General features: G+C 35.6%; 1 protein-coding gene across 1 annotated transcript; it reads right to left on the bottom strand.

The window, feature by feature from the left end:
• Positions 1–6,843: 6,843 nt before the first annotated feature.
• On the bottom strand, positions 6,844–16,794 carry Smp_132330 (putative rab15, 13, 10, 1, 35, 5, and; the record flags this gene model as incomplete). The annotated part of the gene is made up of 5 exons (XM_018798921.1): positions 6,844–7,369; positions 11,045–11,169; positions 12,140–12,267; positions 12,311–12,485; positions 16,722–16,794. The coding sequence occupies 5 exons, from the start codon at positions 16,792–16,794 to the stop codon at positions 7,226–7,228; spliced, it is 645 nt and encodes a 214-aa protein (XP_018650762.1). The 3' UTR covers positions 6,844–7,225.
• Positions 16,795–17,351: the final 557 nt, after the last annotated feature.

Genomic DNA, 17,351 nt, shown 5'->3' on the forward strand with positions numbered 1-17,351 from the left:
GTTTAAGTGATTTTTTCTGGTTAGTGTCTTTTTAGCAAGATTGCTTCTTAGGGATGGTGTTGTTGACTCCGTACCCAACCCTCCTGGTATATTCAATCTTGGGGCCGTCAGTAACTGTAGACGGGCTACAGGCGGACTTCACTAAATAAATACGGATTCTTAATCATGGACGCTTAATTACTCAGTAGTATATTGGATAAGTGTTATTGTAGTATTGAAGGGTGAGAAATCGTAGTCGCCGAATATTTGTAATGTTTACTGCAAGCTGCTGCTTCCAAAAATTCCTGTTGAGAATGAGGTTTGAACTATTGATTCCTTACATGCTAATAATGTTGACACTGGTCAAGTTGAATAATAATTAAGAATAAGGTGAAATAAATCACCTGGGGTATTTTATTCAAAAAAAGTAGATGAATTAAGTTAATAACTTGATCGGTTAGCAAATATTCAAAAATAAATGAAGTCACTACACTTTAAACAGATAGAATCACATGTTTGACACAAATTAACATCGTTTTGATTTATTAAAATCCTCGGTAAATTAAATATGTTCTGTATAAGCTCAAGGCATGTTATATCCTAGTGAAGAAATAAATACGGGTAACTTCCTGGACCTATTGATGGACGATTATTCTGTATATATTCTTATTGTTTAACTAATGAGTAATTAGATATGTATATCTATATTCATCTTATTATACGCTTCATTTTGGCCTATTGATTATTACTATTATTATACGATTTACTGTCCCTAAATTATACTCAGTTTATTGATTATTGTATCCCAAGTTGACAGCCACATTTGGCTTGATCTTGTACAAATACTATTTTCTCCTTATGGTTTGATGCCGTCTGTCTGTCTAGTATATAAACAGAGTATGCTTGAAATAAATGATTCGCGTAGCAGAATCTGTAATTGGTGTTCTGGACTCGATTGGAAGGGCCAGGCGGACAAGGGACCAATAAGGACGCTAGACTACTCATACTGGTCGAACGTCATTGATTTGTCACAGTATTAATATTAGGAAAGTCGTATTTCGATTGGTGGATAATTCACGTGATAAAAGCCGGACATAAAATCAATAACGAATTAGCATACGTCTTATGTTTTTTATAAAGTCATAACAAAATTGGCAACGGCCTTTCATAAAGTAACAACAAGGCAGGAAATTAGTTGCTGGCTAAAATAATATGTGACGAAAAATTCTGTTTGAATTCAGAAATTGTATTTTGTTTGTTAAGGAGAATATAATGCATACCTGACGTGAATAAACGTTTGATGAGATTTTAATGTTTTATATCGGGTAACTCGACAATTTTCTTTTTTCATAGTTGAAATCATGAGTCAATTGAAGCTAGACCATCATGGAAAACCTGGAAGCACTGGACGGCTTCAATTGACTCATGGTTTCAACTATGAAAATACTGAAATCTCTACAAAACCTCTTCTGATTATAATTTTCTTTTTAACACAATCATTTGAAATAAAAATGCCAAACTAAATCTAACGATAACTATTTATGTTATTATGAATGATCATACGTGGAATAACAAGTTACAGACGGAGAACAGGTTTTTATATGTTTCTTCTCTTTATTAAAATAAAAAGTCACTGAAGAATAGAGTGGATTTACTTATTTGCTGCAGAGGTTAAACATTCTGAATTATCATCATGTAATTATAAGCAAAGAGTCCCAAATAGGACGAAACGCGCGTCAAACTGGATTTCACTGCTAGCCACTATCCATCTTTGCTTATAATGCTTGTGAGTTAAGGCAATATCGAGGCAATACGCACAGTATGCACATAGCCCAATAAGAGACTGACCAGTTGCAGTCCTAAACATCAATGGGAAGGTCCGAACAAACAATACAAAGTGAATTTATCATCATGTAGGTTGAGGGATCCCAATCTATTGATTACTGATTGTGAGACAGCTTTTTTCAACGAATTTCACTTCGTACAATATATTAATAAATTTATCAACACTGTTTTACAATAACTATCATGATCTACACAAAAATGATTACTTAAAGCCCTCACCATGATAATTTATATTCTTTTCCCATTACTTGATTTCGTATTACATATGAAATCCTCCCATACGTTCTATATATTACTGAGCTTAGTGATAGTATAACCAACTATTTAGCTCAACATATTATTGCTTCCATCAGTTGTTCTTTGTATGAAATTTCTACCTGACAAGAACTGGTTAACCTAGAAATCAATATTTTAGGCTTTCAGACGATGAGATAGGTTTTTGACCTTAGGTTTTAATTCATGCTACGTGGTATGAGAAATAAAATTTCTGAACAATTTACTCCGCCATAGGACAAATCAACATTGATTGTCCAGTCAGTGTCTTCATTGTAATCACCTGCGACAATGCCGCCACAATATGCTGGAAACTAAAATCAGATTAATAAATAATATCTAGTAAATTCGGATAAGGCACTAGAAATCACGATAATGATAACTCAATGGGAATGGTCCTTGAGCAACAATAGCGTTACTTTAGCCTCTGTCAAACATTCCTTGAACACTGTAACTCACTTAACTTGTCCCATATAAAAAAACAATTGTGAGAGAACAATATATGATCCAATAGGTCCGAACGAGGGATACGGTAGTGATAAGAAAAGTGACTATATACAATTTATGGGAGAAATTTTCATCATTTTCTTATTCCAGCTGTGTTGTTTTGGAATTTTTAATTCGTTATGACTAGAGGTTTGATTAACCCACCTATGGGCCAGTAGGACCGGGGACTTTCTATTTCAAGAATTGACAACAATGAACATCCTAACGATTACTGGTCCTCGAGTCCCTCCTAACTCAGTAGCCGAATAGGAGACAGACTAGTTCTCTACTGTACACAATTCAACTGACTCAGAACACATACAGTAATGTATTTCAAATTTCTGACCACATGACACATAAAGTAGGAAATAATATTTTTTTAACAATCCGTTAGCACCGAGCAGTTGGAAATGGACCAATCAATGTATCCCGGCTTGTGTTCGATCTTGGCATGAATAGTTAGGACCCTACCCAGCTAACAAATATTCTGTCTACACTAGACTATAATGTTATAAAAATCCACCTAATCATTAATAAAATTTGCTTAGGACTTTTGTGGTACGTCTAGCCTAATTATTGTCAGTATATTTTGTTGCTTGCTGAATAACATTCCAATCTGTATAGCTTGTTCAATATTTTTATTTTAGAAAATACTGTAATGTCACTTGGAGCCATTTAACAGAAATCAGTACCAAGAACTGTAAAATCACATGAATCAGTGTATTCATGTATAAAAACAATTAGAACAACAGATATAGAGCGCTAGTACGGTCCTTTATCTTAAAAACAAACAAACAAGAAACTGTTAAGCAATCCAGGGTGATTAGTTCTGAATTTATTTTAAAATCTAAAATATTTTACAATGACATATAAACAATGAAGTGATTCATCAGATTACAATTACCGAAATAGCATATTTTCATACTTCACGTAATAGATTATGGCTATACATGTGTAAAGTAATTATTATTAAGGATTGGGTTTATCATGTACAAAGTCGATATACTCTATGTTATTTATCTAAACACATAAATATTGGTACAAAGGGGCACCATATACATATGCGCCACACAAATCTCATTTGATTTGTGTAAGGGCTTGGGTACTACCCGAGTGCCCAGACCGAAGCAGGTGGTTTTCTTGGGGGACCACACCCGCAGCCTTTAACCTAAAGATCTATATCTGATCCACAAAGCAGTGGAGCATCGTGAGGAGATGCAGTCCCATGGTAGCCGGTGACCAACGATTAATTCATACGCCATTTGTTCCCTCACGATACTGGAGCCCATGTGCACCATTGGTTTGGAATCAGGGTTTTCCAACTCCCCTAGGTGAACCCTCCGTGTCTACCAACCCAGTTAAAGCGCCGGACATTCGCGTTTCGTCCTCTCAATTTCGTAAACAATAGTAATGCCACGAGGAGGCAGTGAGTAGGACTTCCCTGGCAAAGGCTATATACGCGTCTTTACAGGTACTTATTTTTTTCTGAGAATTTATGTAAGTTACTAATATTTGAACTCTATAGTGTCTACCTTTTAAAACAATAAGAAGTAATAAATTAGTTACTATTTCGAAATATTTTATTTGATAAATTATATTGAAAAAACGATAGTTAACTATGAATCTTTTTACATTACATGGTAATTGAGCATTTCTAGATTTACTAACGAAATATATTCAAAACAGAATGAACAAGTGGATTAAATTATTTCTTTTTTTTAGAGAGAGAGAAAAAATCGAATAGATTCGTTTATTTATTATTTTATATACATCATATCATTCGAAAAGTACATAAGTTCCTGTTCAAATCAATCAATTGAAAATACAATAACTGACAGCTATTATGTTAAACAATTAATGAATCAATTTATGAAAAACGATTTATGCACGATATTTATTTATGTTAAATGGTATGCGCATTTTAATCAATTATTGATTATTATTATTATAGTGGAAGTCTGTACAAAATTAATGGTAATTCGACCTTGACTATAAATTATTGATATCATTGTTTTGATGAATCATCACAATCTTTGAAAATGAATATGGTTATTTAATCGATGTAAAGTTTCTACTATAAATCAAATGAATGCAATAATGTTACTGTGATCAACAAAATCTATCAACTACTATAATAATTATCTGCAGAAATATAAATTAACCTGTTCCATGAAATGACTTCAAGCAGAGATAGTCATTGTTTCTATATTCGGTATATTAACCAAAGGAACTGGAATGGACACTTGGATTTCACTAGGTTTTAGCCAATATGTTACGCTTGTTTATCGTATATTAATAATAATCCAGTAAAAATTGAAGCGTTAAAGCGACAGCTTGACTATCTTAATTTACAGAATATATAATATGTTAATTTAGTGTGAAAAAACAGGTCAATCACTTTTTCTTAGCGAAAAATTGATTATTGCACTTTCATGCAAGTGCTCAGTTAAAATCGGTTTCTTTATTGAAGTATAGGCCACGGAAAGAACTCCGCACTTATAGCAGTATTAAATACATTTCAGTTATAACATTTAAACTTTTATGCCCAAGTCGGTATAATCTTCGTGAAAACTCATCTCAACTCCCTGGAATCAGTTATATTAACTAGCATACTTGGAATGAGTGAAATAGAGAGTTGGAGAGTGGCATAACTTTATAATGATATCGGACTACTTTTACAATATTTATGAAACTAGATTAATAGGTTTCTGATAAGTTCTTATGGTTTTAGCGATTTACCTGCCCTGATACTGTCCACAATGACAATGAATCATTTATTCTATCTCCCAAGTTCTTGCGTTGATTTGCATAATTCTATGTAGATTACGAATTCATATTAGCCAATAGTATGGTTGGAATGAAATATGAATCAATTCATCAATTATGAAACTGATTCAACTGTGAAAAGTGCTTAAACTATTTATCACAATTACCTATACACACCAGTAGTGACAATTCATTATAATCTTAATGATCAATTGTTACAAGAAATAGGCACAAAAATGTTGAAGTCAAAATTACACAAAACTGTTAACCTGATCATAATATGTAAACTCATTATTTCCTTCAATCTATGAAGGGACAATTTCCTTACTTAATTTTACATCCAATGTATAACATGCAGAAAATACTATAATCTTGATCCATAAATGTTACCCAATACATGAGTATATATATATATATATGATGTGTGGGCGAGAATGACAATGATTGGTTGTTTTGCTGAGTCAGACATTAGATAGGAGGACAGGTGTTAGGTGGTAATAAAAAATTCCCCTATCCTTATTATGTATCGACTGTTCCTTTGTGGTGGGATTGTTCGGGATTTGGTGTGGAAATATATTGACGTTCTAGTCAGGCTAATCTCGTGTTCTTGATCTGTTGAAGTCCTGAAGAATAGACACTGGGTGGGAATCTAGTGTAGATATTCGTCTAAAGTAAATTACCGTCCCCCATACGTGTAAAAAAGTAAAAGGACTGTTATAACTAGAATCCCTAGCGTTATAACAAGTATCCTAAGTTTATAACTATATATATATATATATATATATATATATATATATATATATATATGAAGAGTATAGCTGATACTTTATCAAAACTCGTCTGTTCTTTTTACTGAGGAAAAGTAAATATAAATGAATATCATACTATATTGAAATTATATAACAGATAATAAATCATTTTGATTGTGTAAATAAATGGGTTTTTTTTCATAAATAGATATTATTTTAAAATATAAAAAAAAAACAGAGAAAGGCATCAGCAGAATAGATTAACTAGCAAAACAAAATCATCGGTCCAATTAAATTCTATATAAAAAAAAGAAGGAAATATATACTAAATCATAACATGCATACCAATAATAATAATGATAATAATAATATAGAATAGTCTATACATGAAATAGAGATTCGTTGATTTGCTTTGTTCTCCTTCAATAAGTATCATCTTCACTACGAACAATATCATCATCATCATAACAAATTAAAAACAGAACAAAAAAATGCACTAGAACTATTAATAAAAAACAACCATTCGTTAAATAATCGTCGATTCATTATTCTGCAATGATCTTTAACAATGAACATATACTGTGATACTTATATAAATCGAATGAATTTGAATTCTTGAGCAATAAATTGTTAATTTTAATAATCATATAAAAATCATTGAATTAAAATGAAAAAAAAAGTTACAAAATAAATTTGTTTAAAAAAAAAAGAAAATAACCAAAAAAGGTATTGTTGTGCTTGAGTTTTCCTGCCATCAGGAGGAATTGCCGCATTCAATAGTCTGAGATTCACATTCAATGAGGACAATAAATTTGTAATGAGAAAAATTGATTGGTGAAAGAGACGGAAAAAAAAGCAGAACAGTAGATATTCTTTCGACAACACTTACCGTTCGCACTCACTCACCTACTTGTCTATTCAGTTTTATTTTATTTATACAACAAATGATATTGAATACATTGAGATAGTAGTAGTGTGAGTAGTAGTTTCAGTTGTTGTTGTAACAATAGTATCTTGATTATTGCATTCTCTGTCTCAACATAACTGGATAATGATAATAAATAAGTGGGTAACAATAAACAAATTACTTGATTAAAAAGAAAGACATAGATAGACAAAAAAAGAAGCTATCCTTTACAACATTTCAGTTTCTGCTTTGATTTTAATCCGGAGATAGGTGTCAATTGAACTACGGTTTGTTGCGCTTCTTGTTGTTTTTGTACAGCATTTAATCTTAAACGTAAAGCTTCTCTTGTAATAATATAAAACATCTGTAAAAACAGGGACAAAGTTGGAACAAAAAAGTAAATATCTCACACGGAACTAATGATTTATTAATTAAAATGAAATTCAATTAAACTCACTAGGTGCTTGGACATGAGCCATTTTCCAAGTGTGAGGGCTAATGATAATATTCGGTTTCCCGAAACGAAATAGGTGGAGCTAAGTTTGGTGTATACAAAATGACGTGAAAAACGTACAAACCATTAAATATTAATTTAATGGTTTAAGTGTATTGTGCTTAACATGAAACATGAAAGCTAGGAGGGTACAACATTGAAGTGTATTAAACCAGAATGAAACAGATGTTCAGTGTTGACTAACTTTTTAGTTATTCTCCAAACGATGTCAAGCTATGATGGTATTCACTTAAATACGCTTTCTAACCACAGATAAAATGAATTTGATAAGTTAACAGATAAATGAGTATTTGATGAACAATAACAACGTGAAAAACTAAGAACAGTCTTTTTAAAGGACTTAGTTGTAAGAAACGACTTAACTATGATGTTTACACTAATAAAGATGCAAGCGAAGGACCGCAGACAATAGGGGCAACCATCAAAAAGGCTAGCATTAACATATACGAATATCAAAAGGGTGGATATCAATAAAAATGATCAGTGAAGAAAGGAATAACAATTTCAACCGTGTGAAATATGCTCGCTAGGATATAACCCATTAAAAGTGATGTTTTTTGTGTTGCACCCTACATTTTGAAATCAAATCAATTATTTTATTCAAAACAAATAGGCATAAATTTATACCTTATATAAGTACATTTTTATAACAAATACCTAGTCATAATCAAGTCTATGACCTTTACATTTTTAGTCACCTGAAATTGTCTAACAAACTCTGCGTTTGTATGTAATCCAGCACAAAAAAACACCCCCTTCAATAGATTATATCCTAGCTGTTCGAAATAGACGTACGACATAACTAGGGTGATAACAGTTTGTTACCAAATTAGGGGAATTACAGTACTTATCAGTGTTTGTTAAAAGTAGACTCTTCGTCACACATCCAGGAAAATACGTTTTTAATTGGTCGTAAGGCAAAGGGATAGAAACGGCGCACAGCAAACACGAGTGCGAGAGCCTCCTTCTCTATCTGGCTATACTTCTTTTCTGCCGGGGTCAGCGTGCGGGATGCATGCATGACAGCTTTCTCTGATGCGAAATGACGGCACCTAAGCCATACGCTGAAGCACTTGACGGAGTTGTTCGCCCGCAACGGATTACCGGATATAATTCTATCTGACGGCTCACAGTTCACCTCAACTCAGTTCCAAGAGTTTTGCAAACGCCTATCTATCAAGCATCTTCGCGTCCCACCTTACCACCCACTATCAAACGGGCAAGCAGAGAGATTTGTGGATACATTTAAGAGGGCTTTGGTCAAGTCAAAAGGGGAGGGGATGCCAGTGGAAACACTGCAAAACTTCTTATTCGTCTACCACACGACATGCTACCTGAACAGAAATCCCCCGCAGAGATCCTCATGGGAAGAAGATTGAGGACCATCCACAATCTGATGCTTCCGAAAGCCACACCACCGCCATCGCAAACCACGCCCCAGAAGCTACCGACGTACAAGGTTGGATGCCCAGTATTCGCTCGGGACCAAATCATAGTCCCTGGATTGAGGCACGTGTGGTTAGGAAGGTAGGTAAAGTTATGTACGAGGTTGGGGTGGGAGCAGATAGGTGGACTAGGCACCGAAACCAACTACGTAAGCGGTCAGCTCCAGCGCGCCCATCGACTGAAGGAAATCTCCCGCTGGACATACTGTTGGATACGTTTAATCTGCCGGTAGCCCCAACACAAGAAGAAGCACAACAAGTCGATCTACGGTCCAGAAGATGGTCACTGCGCCAACGGCGACAGACAGTCAAAATGCAAGTGGACCCCAAGAATGTCCGTTATTAAAAACGAGAGGTGTTGGGGATGTTAAATCCCCAGAACTTACTTGGTAAATGGCCTAATTTTGTAATTTTATTTTGAAATTCTTTGTTTTCGCGCCAAAAGCGCTCTTTTCACTTTCGAGTCGAATTTCCCACCTATAAAATATATTAAATGCTATTGGTCCGTCGTATCTTTGAGTGTGCTATTTTGTAATGCTGCCCAAGGACAATTTATCGCTGTATATATACGTTTGAGTTTTTTCCCTTACGATTACTTGTACTTCGGCTGCTTACGGAATATATTTTCCCTACTTCGCATAATATTGGTCCATAAATGAATCCCAAAGTTACCATTCATTATTGTTATCGGGGCATAACACGGTCATGCTGTGATATCTGTATATCGTGGCAATTTTTTGCTCATTTTTTGCTCTTGATTCGACTCTAAATACGATGCATTTGAGTGTGCATAGGCTTTTTATTCCCTTCGAGTCCTGGTTCATTTATGACTAATACAGTACGTATTTGACAGAGTTAGGAATTGCAAGTTCTTATATTACATTCAATACCACTACTATTTCTACTTATCGCATATGCTTTAAATGACAATGTAAATGGTAAACTTCTCAATGAACAGCAAGATGATGTACTGTGACATCTTGGAAGAGATCGCATAACATAACAAAGTATAAATAACAACGACTAGTATGTTTGAGTAATGATAATAAACAATGTAACTTGTCAATTTACAGCCGACTTGTGCAATATATTCCACCAACACTTCCATTATTGGTGGAGTGGAATTAAAACACATGCGTCAATCTCATTTTGGAATGTACAAAAACTCCTGAAGAATATAATCAAATAAAATTGACATACGCATTCACAAAGATACTGTTATCGATTATCTTCAATTTACTAAAACAACATATGTTTCTATTAATTCGACAAACACGATATCGTCGTGTCATGAAATTAAAATATAAACGTGTACATTTTGACCTTTAGACTGTTTGGCATACCTTGTTCAACTTGGACGGTTTTGTCACTTAAAAACAGTTTTCACATAACATTTTCAAGTAGTCTGACATGAATTTATCTTTATATCATTACGTGTGAAAGGTTATTCAAAGGATAGAACTTACAACAGAAACCATCATTATTTCATTACCTTCTGTGATTATTATTACACTTGTTTTCACAGAATGGAAAACAAAAGCAAACCTCAAATGTGTAAAACTAACTTAATATAAACAGAAATATGTTTTTTTAGAAAAACTAGGAATCCAAACAAATTTTAGACAACTTATCTTTACTTCTGTTTTTTCCAAACACATGTAGCCACTGAATTTATTCACTGTATAGACTATATCATATGATTAATCAATATAAACTGAGACAATAACTCATTGATTTGATTATGATGAAACACTAATTTTTATGAAATGTACAAAATTATAAATAACAGTTAACTTCAATACTTTATTGAAAAGCATATGCAAATTTTCCACATAGTTTTAAACAAAGATGATATTTGTGTAGAGGGAGTAGAGATGTGTAATTCGCCAATATGATATAGAAAATACATTTCTGTGGGTTTTACGACTTAGTTAAAACAGCCGAACATTATATAAACCCCTTAAATCTTAAAATAACCATGGTGTGAAAAAAAACAATAGAAACTTGAGAAATATAAACCAACCATAAAAGAGAATACCATATCTCATAAAATTTAAAGAAATACAAGTTGCAACATTACCTGATCAACATTTTCATCATTTTTAGCAGATGTTTCAATAAAAAGACATGAATTTTTAGCTGCTAAACGTTGGGCATCACAAGTGGCTACAGTTTTTAATTCTTCACTTTCGTTTTTATTACCGACTATTAAAATGTTTTTTAAAAAAATGGAGGGAATAATTACAAAACAATGCATTGTACAATTATTCTTAGATTTTTAGTGTGAGAAAACGAGTGCGTAAAATTATTTCGAACAAGTTCAATCAGGTATAAAGAAATAAAATAAACCACCCAACAAGACAATCGGACAGTCAATGGTCTCGTAAACTGATAATGTGATTACACTTGATCATCCTAGCCCTTTCTCCAACCTACTCCTCCGATACAAGTCATTGTCCCACATCATGTAAGGTGGTAGATGACACATGTGTCACACATAAGTACAGTGGCCAACGTGGTCAGTTCCTTCCCCTCTTACGGCCAGATCAGGCATTGATGCAAACTGGTTCTTAAGCAACAATTTTAATCCAGAAGAAAAGGAATCCATCCTACCACTTTTTTGGTTCAAATCAGTCGAACGATTCTGAATGCTGTCAGCTTCTTCATCAAAAAGAACTATATCGTTTACAGCCTCCGATTTCATAAGACCAACCTCTAAAATGTTAAACAGGTCATCTCTAGAAGCATGTTTGTGATAAAAGTTTACTGAAAGGAGATGAACAGTTTAAGTTTTAATAATCACATAAGTCCTGACCAACTAATCCATGATTAGGTCGATAACAAAGTTCAAATAACACTAGTGAAGTATCTATTTACTCATCAATAACTAAGTGAATAATGTAGAAGTCCATCTTATCCTATGACAAAGGTGTAAAACATGGTCGCCGAATACAAACAACATAAGGTAGGCAACAAATATGGCTATTAATTTATTATTTCATGAACATTTCATTTTCATGAGAGCTTAATAAAGATTAGAAAGATAACAAATCTGTACATAACTTATATCCGTCAGTTTACCGGTGAAGAAGCTGTAATACTGTCCCTAAACTGTAAGAAACGACTACAAAATGAATTAGACTATGGTGTAAATGACTGGAAAAGTATTCCTCACCTAGTATTCGTGCCACTCCTTCATCAGCGTAAGTTTGTGCCTCTTTTACCCATTTCTCTACATTACAAAATGTTTTCACATCATTGACATCATATACAATGATAATTCCATGAGCACCACGATAATACCTGATAATTTTTATCAAAATATTAATTATAAATGAAATTATACGTTGATGTTATAGTACGAAATCTCTCCTGTCCAGCTGTATCCCAAATTTGTAGCTTTACTCTTGTATTGCCAATCATGACTGTTTTTACTTTAAAGTCTACTCCAATTGTACTCATATAGGTATCACTGAAACCGTCATCGATGTACCGGAAGAGAAGGCTGCTTTTTCCAACATCTGCAGAAAAAACAAGTGAAACTGTAACAGACTAACTGGATAACTTTGTTGAGAAAACTTCGGGGCGAATCCTCATCACTGTTAGTAGTTATTAAGAACCATTACTTATGCATTCACACTGCATTTTAACCGAATAAATCTACCGGAATGCGAAGCTACTTTAAGCTCCTTCGGTACGGGTGTTCAGGCAGTATCCCAGTCTACACATAAATTCCATCTTTTGTAAGTCATACTAGCTTTGTTTTCCAGTTGTACCACATTTTATTCCAATCAAATAAATAAACAAAAATCAGGTGTTCACCTTGTTGTGCTAACGAGGTATGGCAACTTGGACCGATGCATAAATATGCCTGGTCCTACGTTGTAGCTGACTGTAGCTATTTACCTTAAATTGTTTTATCTAAGAAAAATCGACAACATAAGAAACCCTAACCCAAGTCCCATCGAATGAAAGTAAATTTTACAACTGAATTTTGTTCGTTAAAACTGTAATATGAAAATACAAAAAAGCTATAGAATAATATCGAAGGAGTATCAATATAAGTTTATGAAAAAATCGGCATAAACAGACTAAGTACTGACCGATTTGTTGTACTACTTTATGAAATCTGAAACAATACCATATATTTCCAAATGATGAGTACACGGAGAATGAAAGCATTATACTACTCCGCTTGTAGCCCTACTAAAGTTACTGACGGTCCCAAGATCGAATAAACCAGGAGAGTTGGGTACGGGGTCAGCAAACCTATCCCGTAAGAAACAACCTTGCTAAAAAATACACCAACCAGAAAAAGTCATTTAAACCACTGAAACTCTTCCCCACGAGTTCAAATATCTTCATCTACAAGAGTTATGACGCCTCATGGTGAAAGCTAAGATTTTTTGGAAGCCATGAGGCCAATACTCCTTCTAAATTTATTATTTTATTTTATTTAGACAAATATTGGTAAAAAGGGGACACCAGATATATATGCGCCACACAAATCTCGTTTGATTTGTGTGAGGGCTGTGATACTGCTCAGGTGCCCAAACTGAAGCGGGTGGTTTTCTTAGGGGGCCACACCCGAACCTTTGACCTAAAGATCTGATCCACAAGGCAGTGCAGCATCGTAAGGAGATGCAGTCCCATGGTAGCCGGTGACCAACGATTGATTCATACGCCATTTGTTCCCTCAGGATACTGGAACCCATGTGCACCATTGGTTTGGAATGAGGGTTTTCTAACTCCCCTAGGTGGACTTTCCGTGTCCACCAACCCGGTTAAAGCATTGGGCATTCGCCTTTCGTCCCCTCAACTTCTTAAACAACACCCGTAGCACGAGAAGGCAGTGAGTAGGACTTTAATGGCAGAGGCTATATACGCGTGGCCATGTGAGAGCATTTCGAGAGGGAGAGCGGACTCTCCTCACTCTCGGCCGTACCAGGACGTTCGGGGGCTAAAATGACGGGATAGCAATAATTAACACAGGTAAATGGAATATCTGGACAGTGTGAGAGACCGAGAGGACCAGTCAAATAGCTGTGGAAATGAGGATACAATTTGAGAGTGGTGGGAAATAAGTGAAACTGATTGGACCCAAACTGGACAGAAAAGATAAGCTTCGACAGACATACCGTTGTACTCTGGTCATGAAGAATAAGATGCTTTGTACACACAAGGAGTTGTACTAATGTTGTCTAATAACACTAATAGCACTGGAATATCATGGATCCAGAGTAATCGAATCATCGTTCAAAACAAAGAAGAATGGAATCACAATCAATGTCATCCAATGTTATGCACCCACAGATGATAGCAGTGAAGACGATAAAGACCAGTTTTATGGGAGATGCCAGTTGATCGTAGAGGGGTGACTGGAAAAAGACCTGACCATCGTCATCATCATTATGATGGAAGACCTAGACGCTTAAGTCGGAATAGACAACACTGGTTATGAAAATATCATGGGACGACACGGAATGACTGGGAGGAAGGAACGAGAATGATAACAGATTTACACGTTTGCAGTCATTCAACAAAATGGTTATAGGTGTCACAATATTCCCACACAAACCCATACACAAAGCTACATGAGTTTCATTGGACTACAATACAAAGAACCAGATTGATTATTTTTGCATCAATAGGAAATTTTAGATCTATGGAACATGTGAGAACAAAGGGAGGAGCTGACATATCTTCAGATCACTAACTGGTTGTGGCCAAGGTGAAACTACATGTAAAGAAGCACTGGAAAACTGGAGAAATAGCATTACAAAAGTTTAATACAGCCTTCCTTCGAGATACCGACAAACTCTACGAATTCAAGATAGACCTCAGCAACAGGTTCCCAGACTTATGAGATCTACTCGAAGAGGAGGAAACTACAATGGAGAACTGGAAAGGGATTCAAAAGCACTGACTTCAATGTGCCACGAGGTGATGGGCTTCAAGATGCACAATCATAAAAAATGGAACTCTGTCGATACCCTGGACAAGATTCAAGAGGGGAAAAACAAGAAGACAGTAATCAACAACAGCCGAACAGGAACAGAGAAAGTCGAGGCACAGACAGAATACACAGAAACAAACAAGCAAGTGAAGAGCAATAGAACCGTTAAGCAGAAATAAATGGAAGACCTAGCAGTGACAGATAGAAACTGTGGAAGAGAAGAAAATATGAAACAACTATATGTCACGACAAAGAAACTGACTGGAGAAATATAGGAAACCAGAGAGGCCAGTCAATAGCAAAGAAGCCAAGCCAGTCCCTAAAATTCAAGAACAGGGGGACAGATGGATGGAATATATCGAGGAACTCTTGAATAGACCAGCTCCATCGAATCAACCAGGCATCGAAACAACACATACAGACCTTCCTACAGATGTCAATCCACCAACGATCAGAGAAATCTGGATGGTCGTCAGACAAATCAATAGTGGGAAAGCAGCAGCACCTGACAACATACCGGCTGAAGCACTAAAGTCAGACGTCAAAGTAACTGCAAAGTTGCTACATATTCTATCCAGAAATATTTGGAGGAAGAGCAAGTGCCGATATATTGAAAAGAAGGATATCTCATCAAGGTGCCAAAGAAAGGAGATTTGAGTAAGTGTGAGAACTACAGTGGTATCACATTATAATCGGCGCCAGGACACGTTTTCAACAGTGTTACTGAAACGGATGAAAGACTCAGTAGACGCCCAACTTCGAAATCAACAGGCTGGATTTTGTAAGGATTGGTCGTACACAGACCAAATCGTAACACTATGGGTCATTGTTGAACAATCTATTGGATGGAACTCGTCACCATACATCAACCTCCCTGACTATGATGAGTTTGACAACGTAGTTAGAACTTTACGGAACCTTCTTCGATACTATGTTGCGCCTGAGAAGACCTTCAATATCACTTGGGACTCCTACGACGGACTACACTGCGAAGTCGCACATGGAGGATAGCTGACAGATATACTCCAAGTGAAGATAGGTGTTAGACAAGGTTGCTTACCATCGCCCTTTCTGTTTCTTTGGTTTGTGAACACTGGAATATGAAAACTTCCACATCTCAGAGGAAGTACAGAGTATAATGGAGAGCATGGGTACGGCTAGGTGATTTGGACTTTGCAGATAACCTAACTCTTCTATCACATACACACCAACAAATGCGGGCGGAGAGAGTCAGTGTAGCAGCAATCTTGGCAGCAGTAGGCTTGAAAATACACGAGGGGAAAAAACGAACAACACAGGGAACACCAATCAAATCACACTTGGTGGAGAAACTCTGAAAAAGTGGAAACCTTCACATACCTGGCCTGCAGCAAAATCGATGAACGTGGAGGATTTTTTGCAGACGTAAGGGAAAAATTGGCAAAGCATGGACAGCATCACAGCGATTTAAAAAAAAAATGCTAGGAACTCAAGATCACCTTCAACCACAATCAAAGTCAGAACGTCAACACAGTTCTTCTGTACGCAGCTGGAACTTGGAAGCAATTGCCTTAAAAGTGATGCTTGAGTAGCGTCGGTGTAGCAGCTAGAATGAGTTCGTTATTTTAGGTAACAGTGGAAATAAAGTCAAATTGAGAGCAAGTCTGGTTAAGAGAACTAGCATAACAACGTGAAATCAACAGGAAATTCTACGGTAATGAAGAAAAATCAAGCTGGAACTAGTTTGAGATGAAAAATTCGTGCAGCTTGAATGACAAAAAGGTAGAAGCGATGTATTTACAGAGCCAGTGATATTACTTACTCATATCGCCTATTAATAGTAACTTCAAATGTATATCGGACGTTTCTGTCTGGTCCATCTGAGGCACAAACATCACACTTGGCGCTTCATTTTGTAGGTCATTAAGACCAGGAAGTGTGTTGTGGTACTACCTCGGGTGAAGCTGTATGAAGAAGAAATAACGAACAAGTTGCTGTGTCAGATATATTTCTGAGTGGGAAAATTTGTCATCGAGTTTGTTAAGATTTCTTAGCAATGGTTTTCAGTGAACCAAGTGAATAGAAACGAGATTTCAAGTGGTTCGAATGGTTCTTTGTAGAATAGAGGAAGCTTTCGCCTAACAGGCCTCCATATCTAGCAGCAGTAGACCGTCTATGCCTCCAGGTATGAGCGTAGGTATATTTAACTATGAAAATGGGAATATTGGTAAATTTCAGTGAAATGCTGTTCTGAGTCCTTGAGAATATGTCAAGTATTCTGTTCGGAGGACTCCTGGGAGGTTGCTCAAACAAGCCCAGCAGGTAGCGAATACTAGAATATGACTACTCTCAAGGAGTAGAAGATGCGATTTCAGTCCGTTCTGCTTTGTTGTGTCTCTAGTTTCTGGGTGTTACTGTTAGGATTTGTGTTGGGACTGAGCATGGGTGGGTA

This window comes from Schistosoma mansoni, chromosome 3 (genome assembly GCF_000237925.1).
Source record: "Schistosoma mansoni strain Puerto Rico chromosome 3, complete genome".
NCBI classification, from domain to species: domain Eukaryota; kingdom Metazoa; phylum Platyhelminthes; class Trematoda; order Strigeidida; family Schistosomatidae; genus Schistosoma; species Schistosoma mansoni.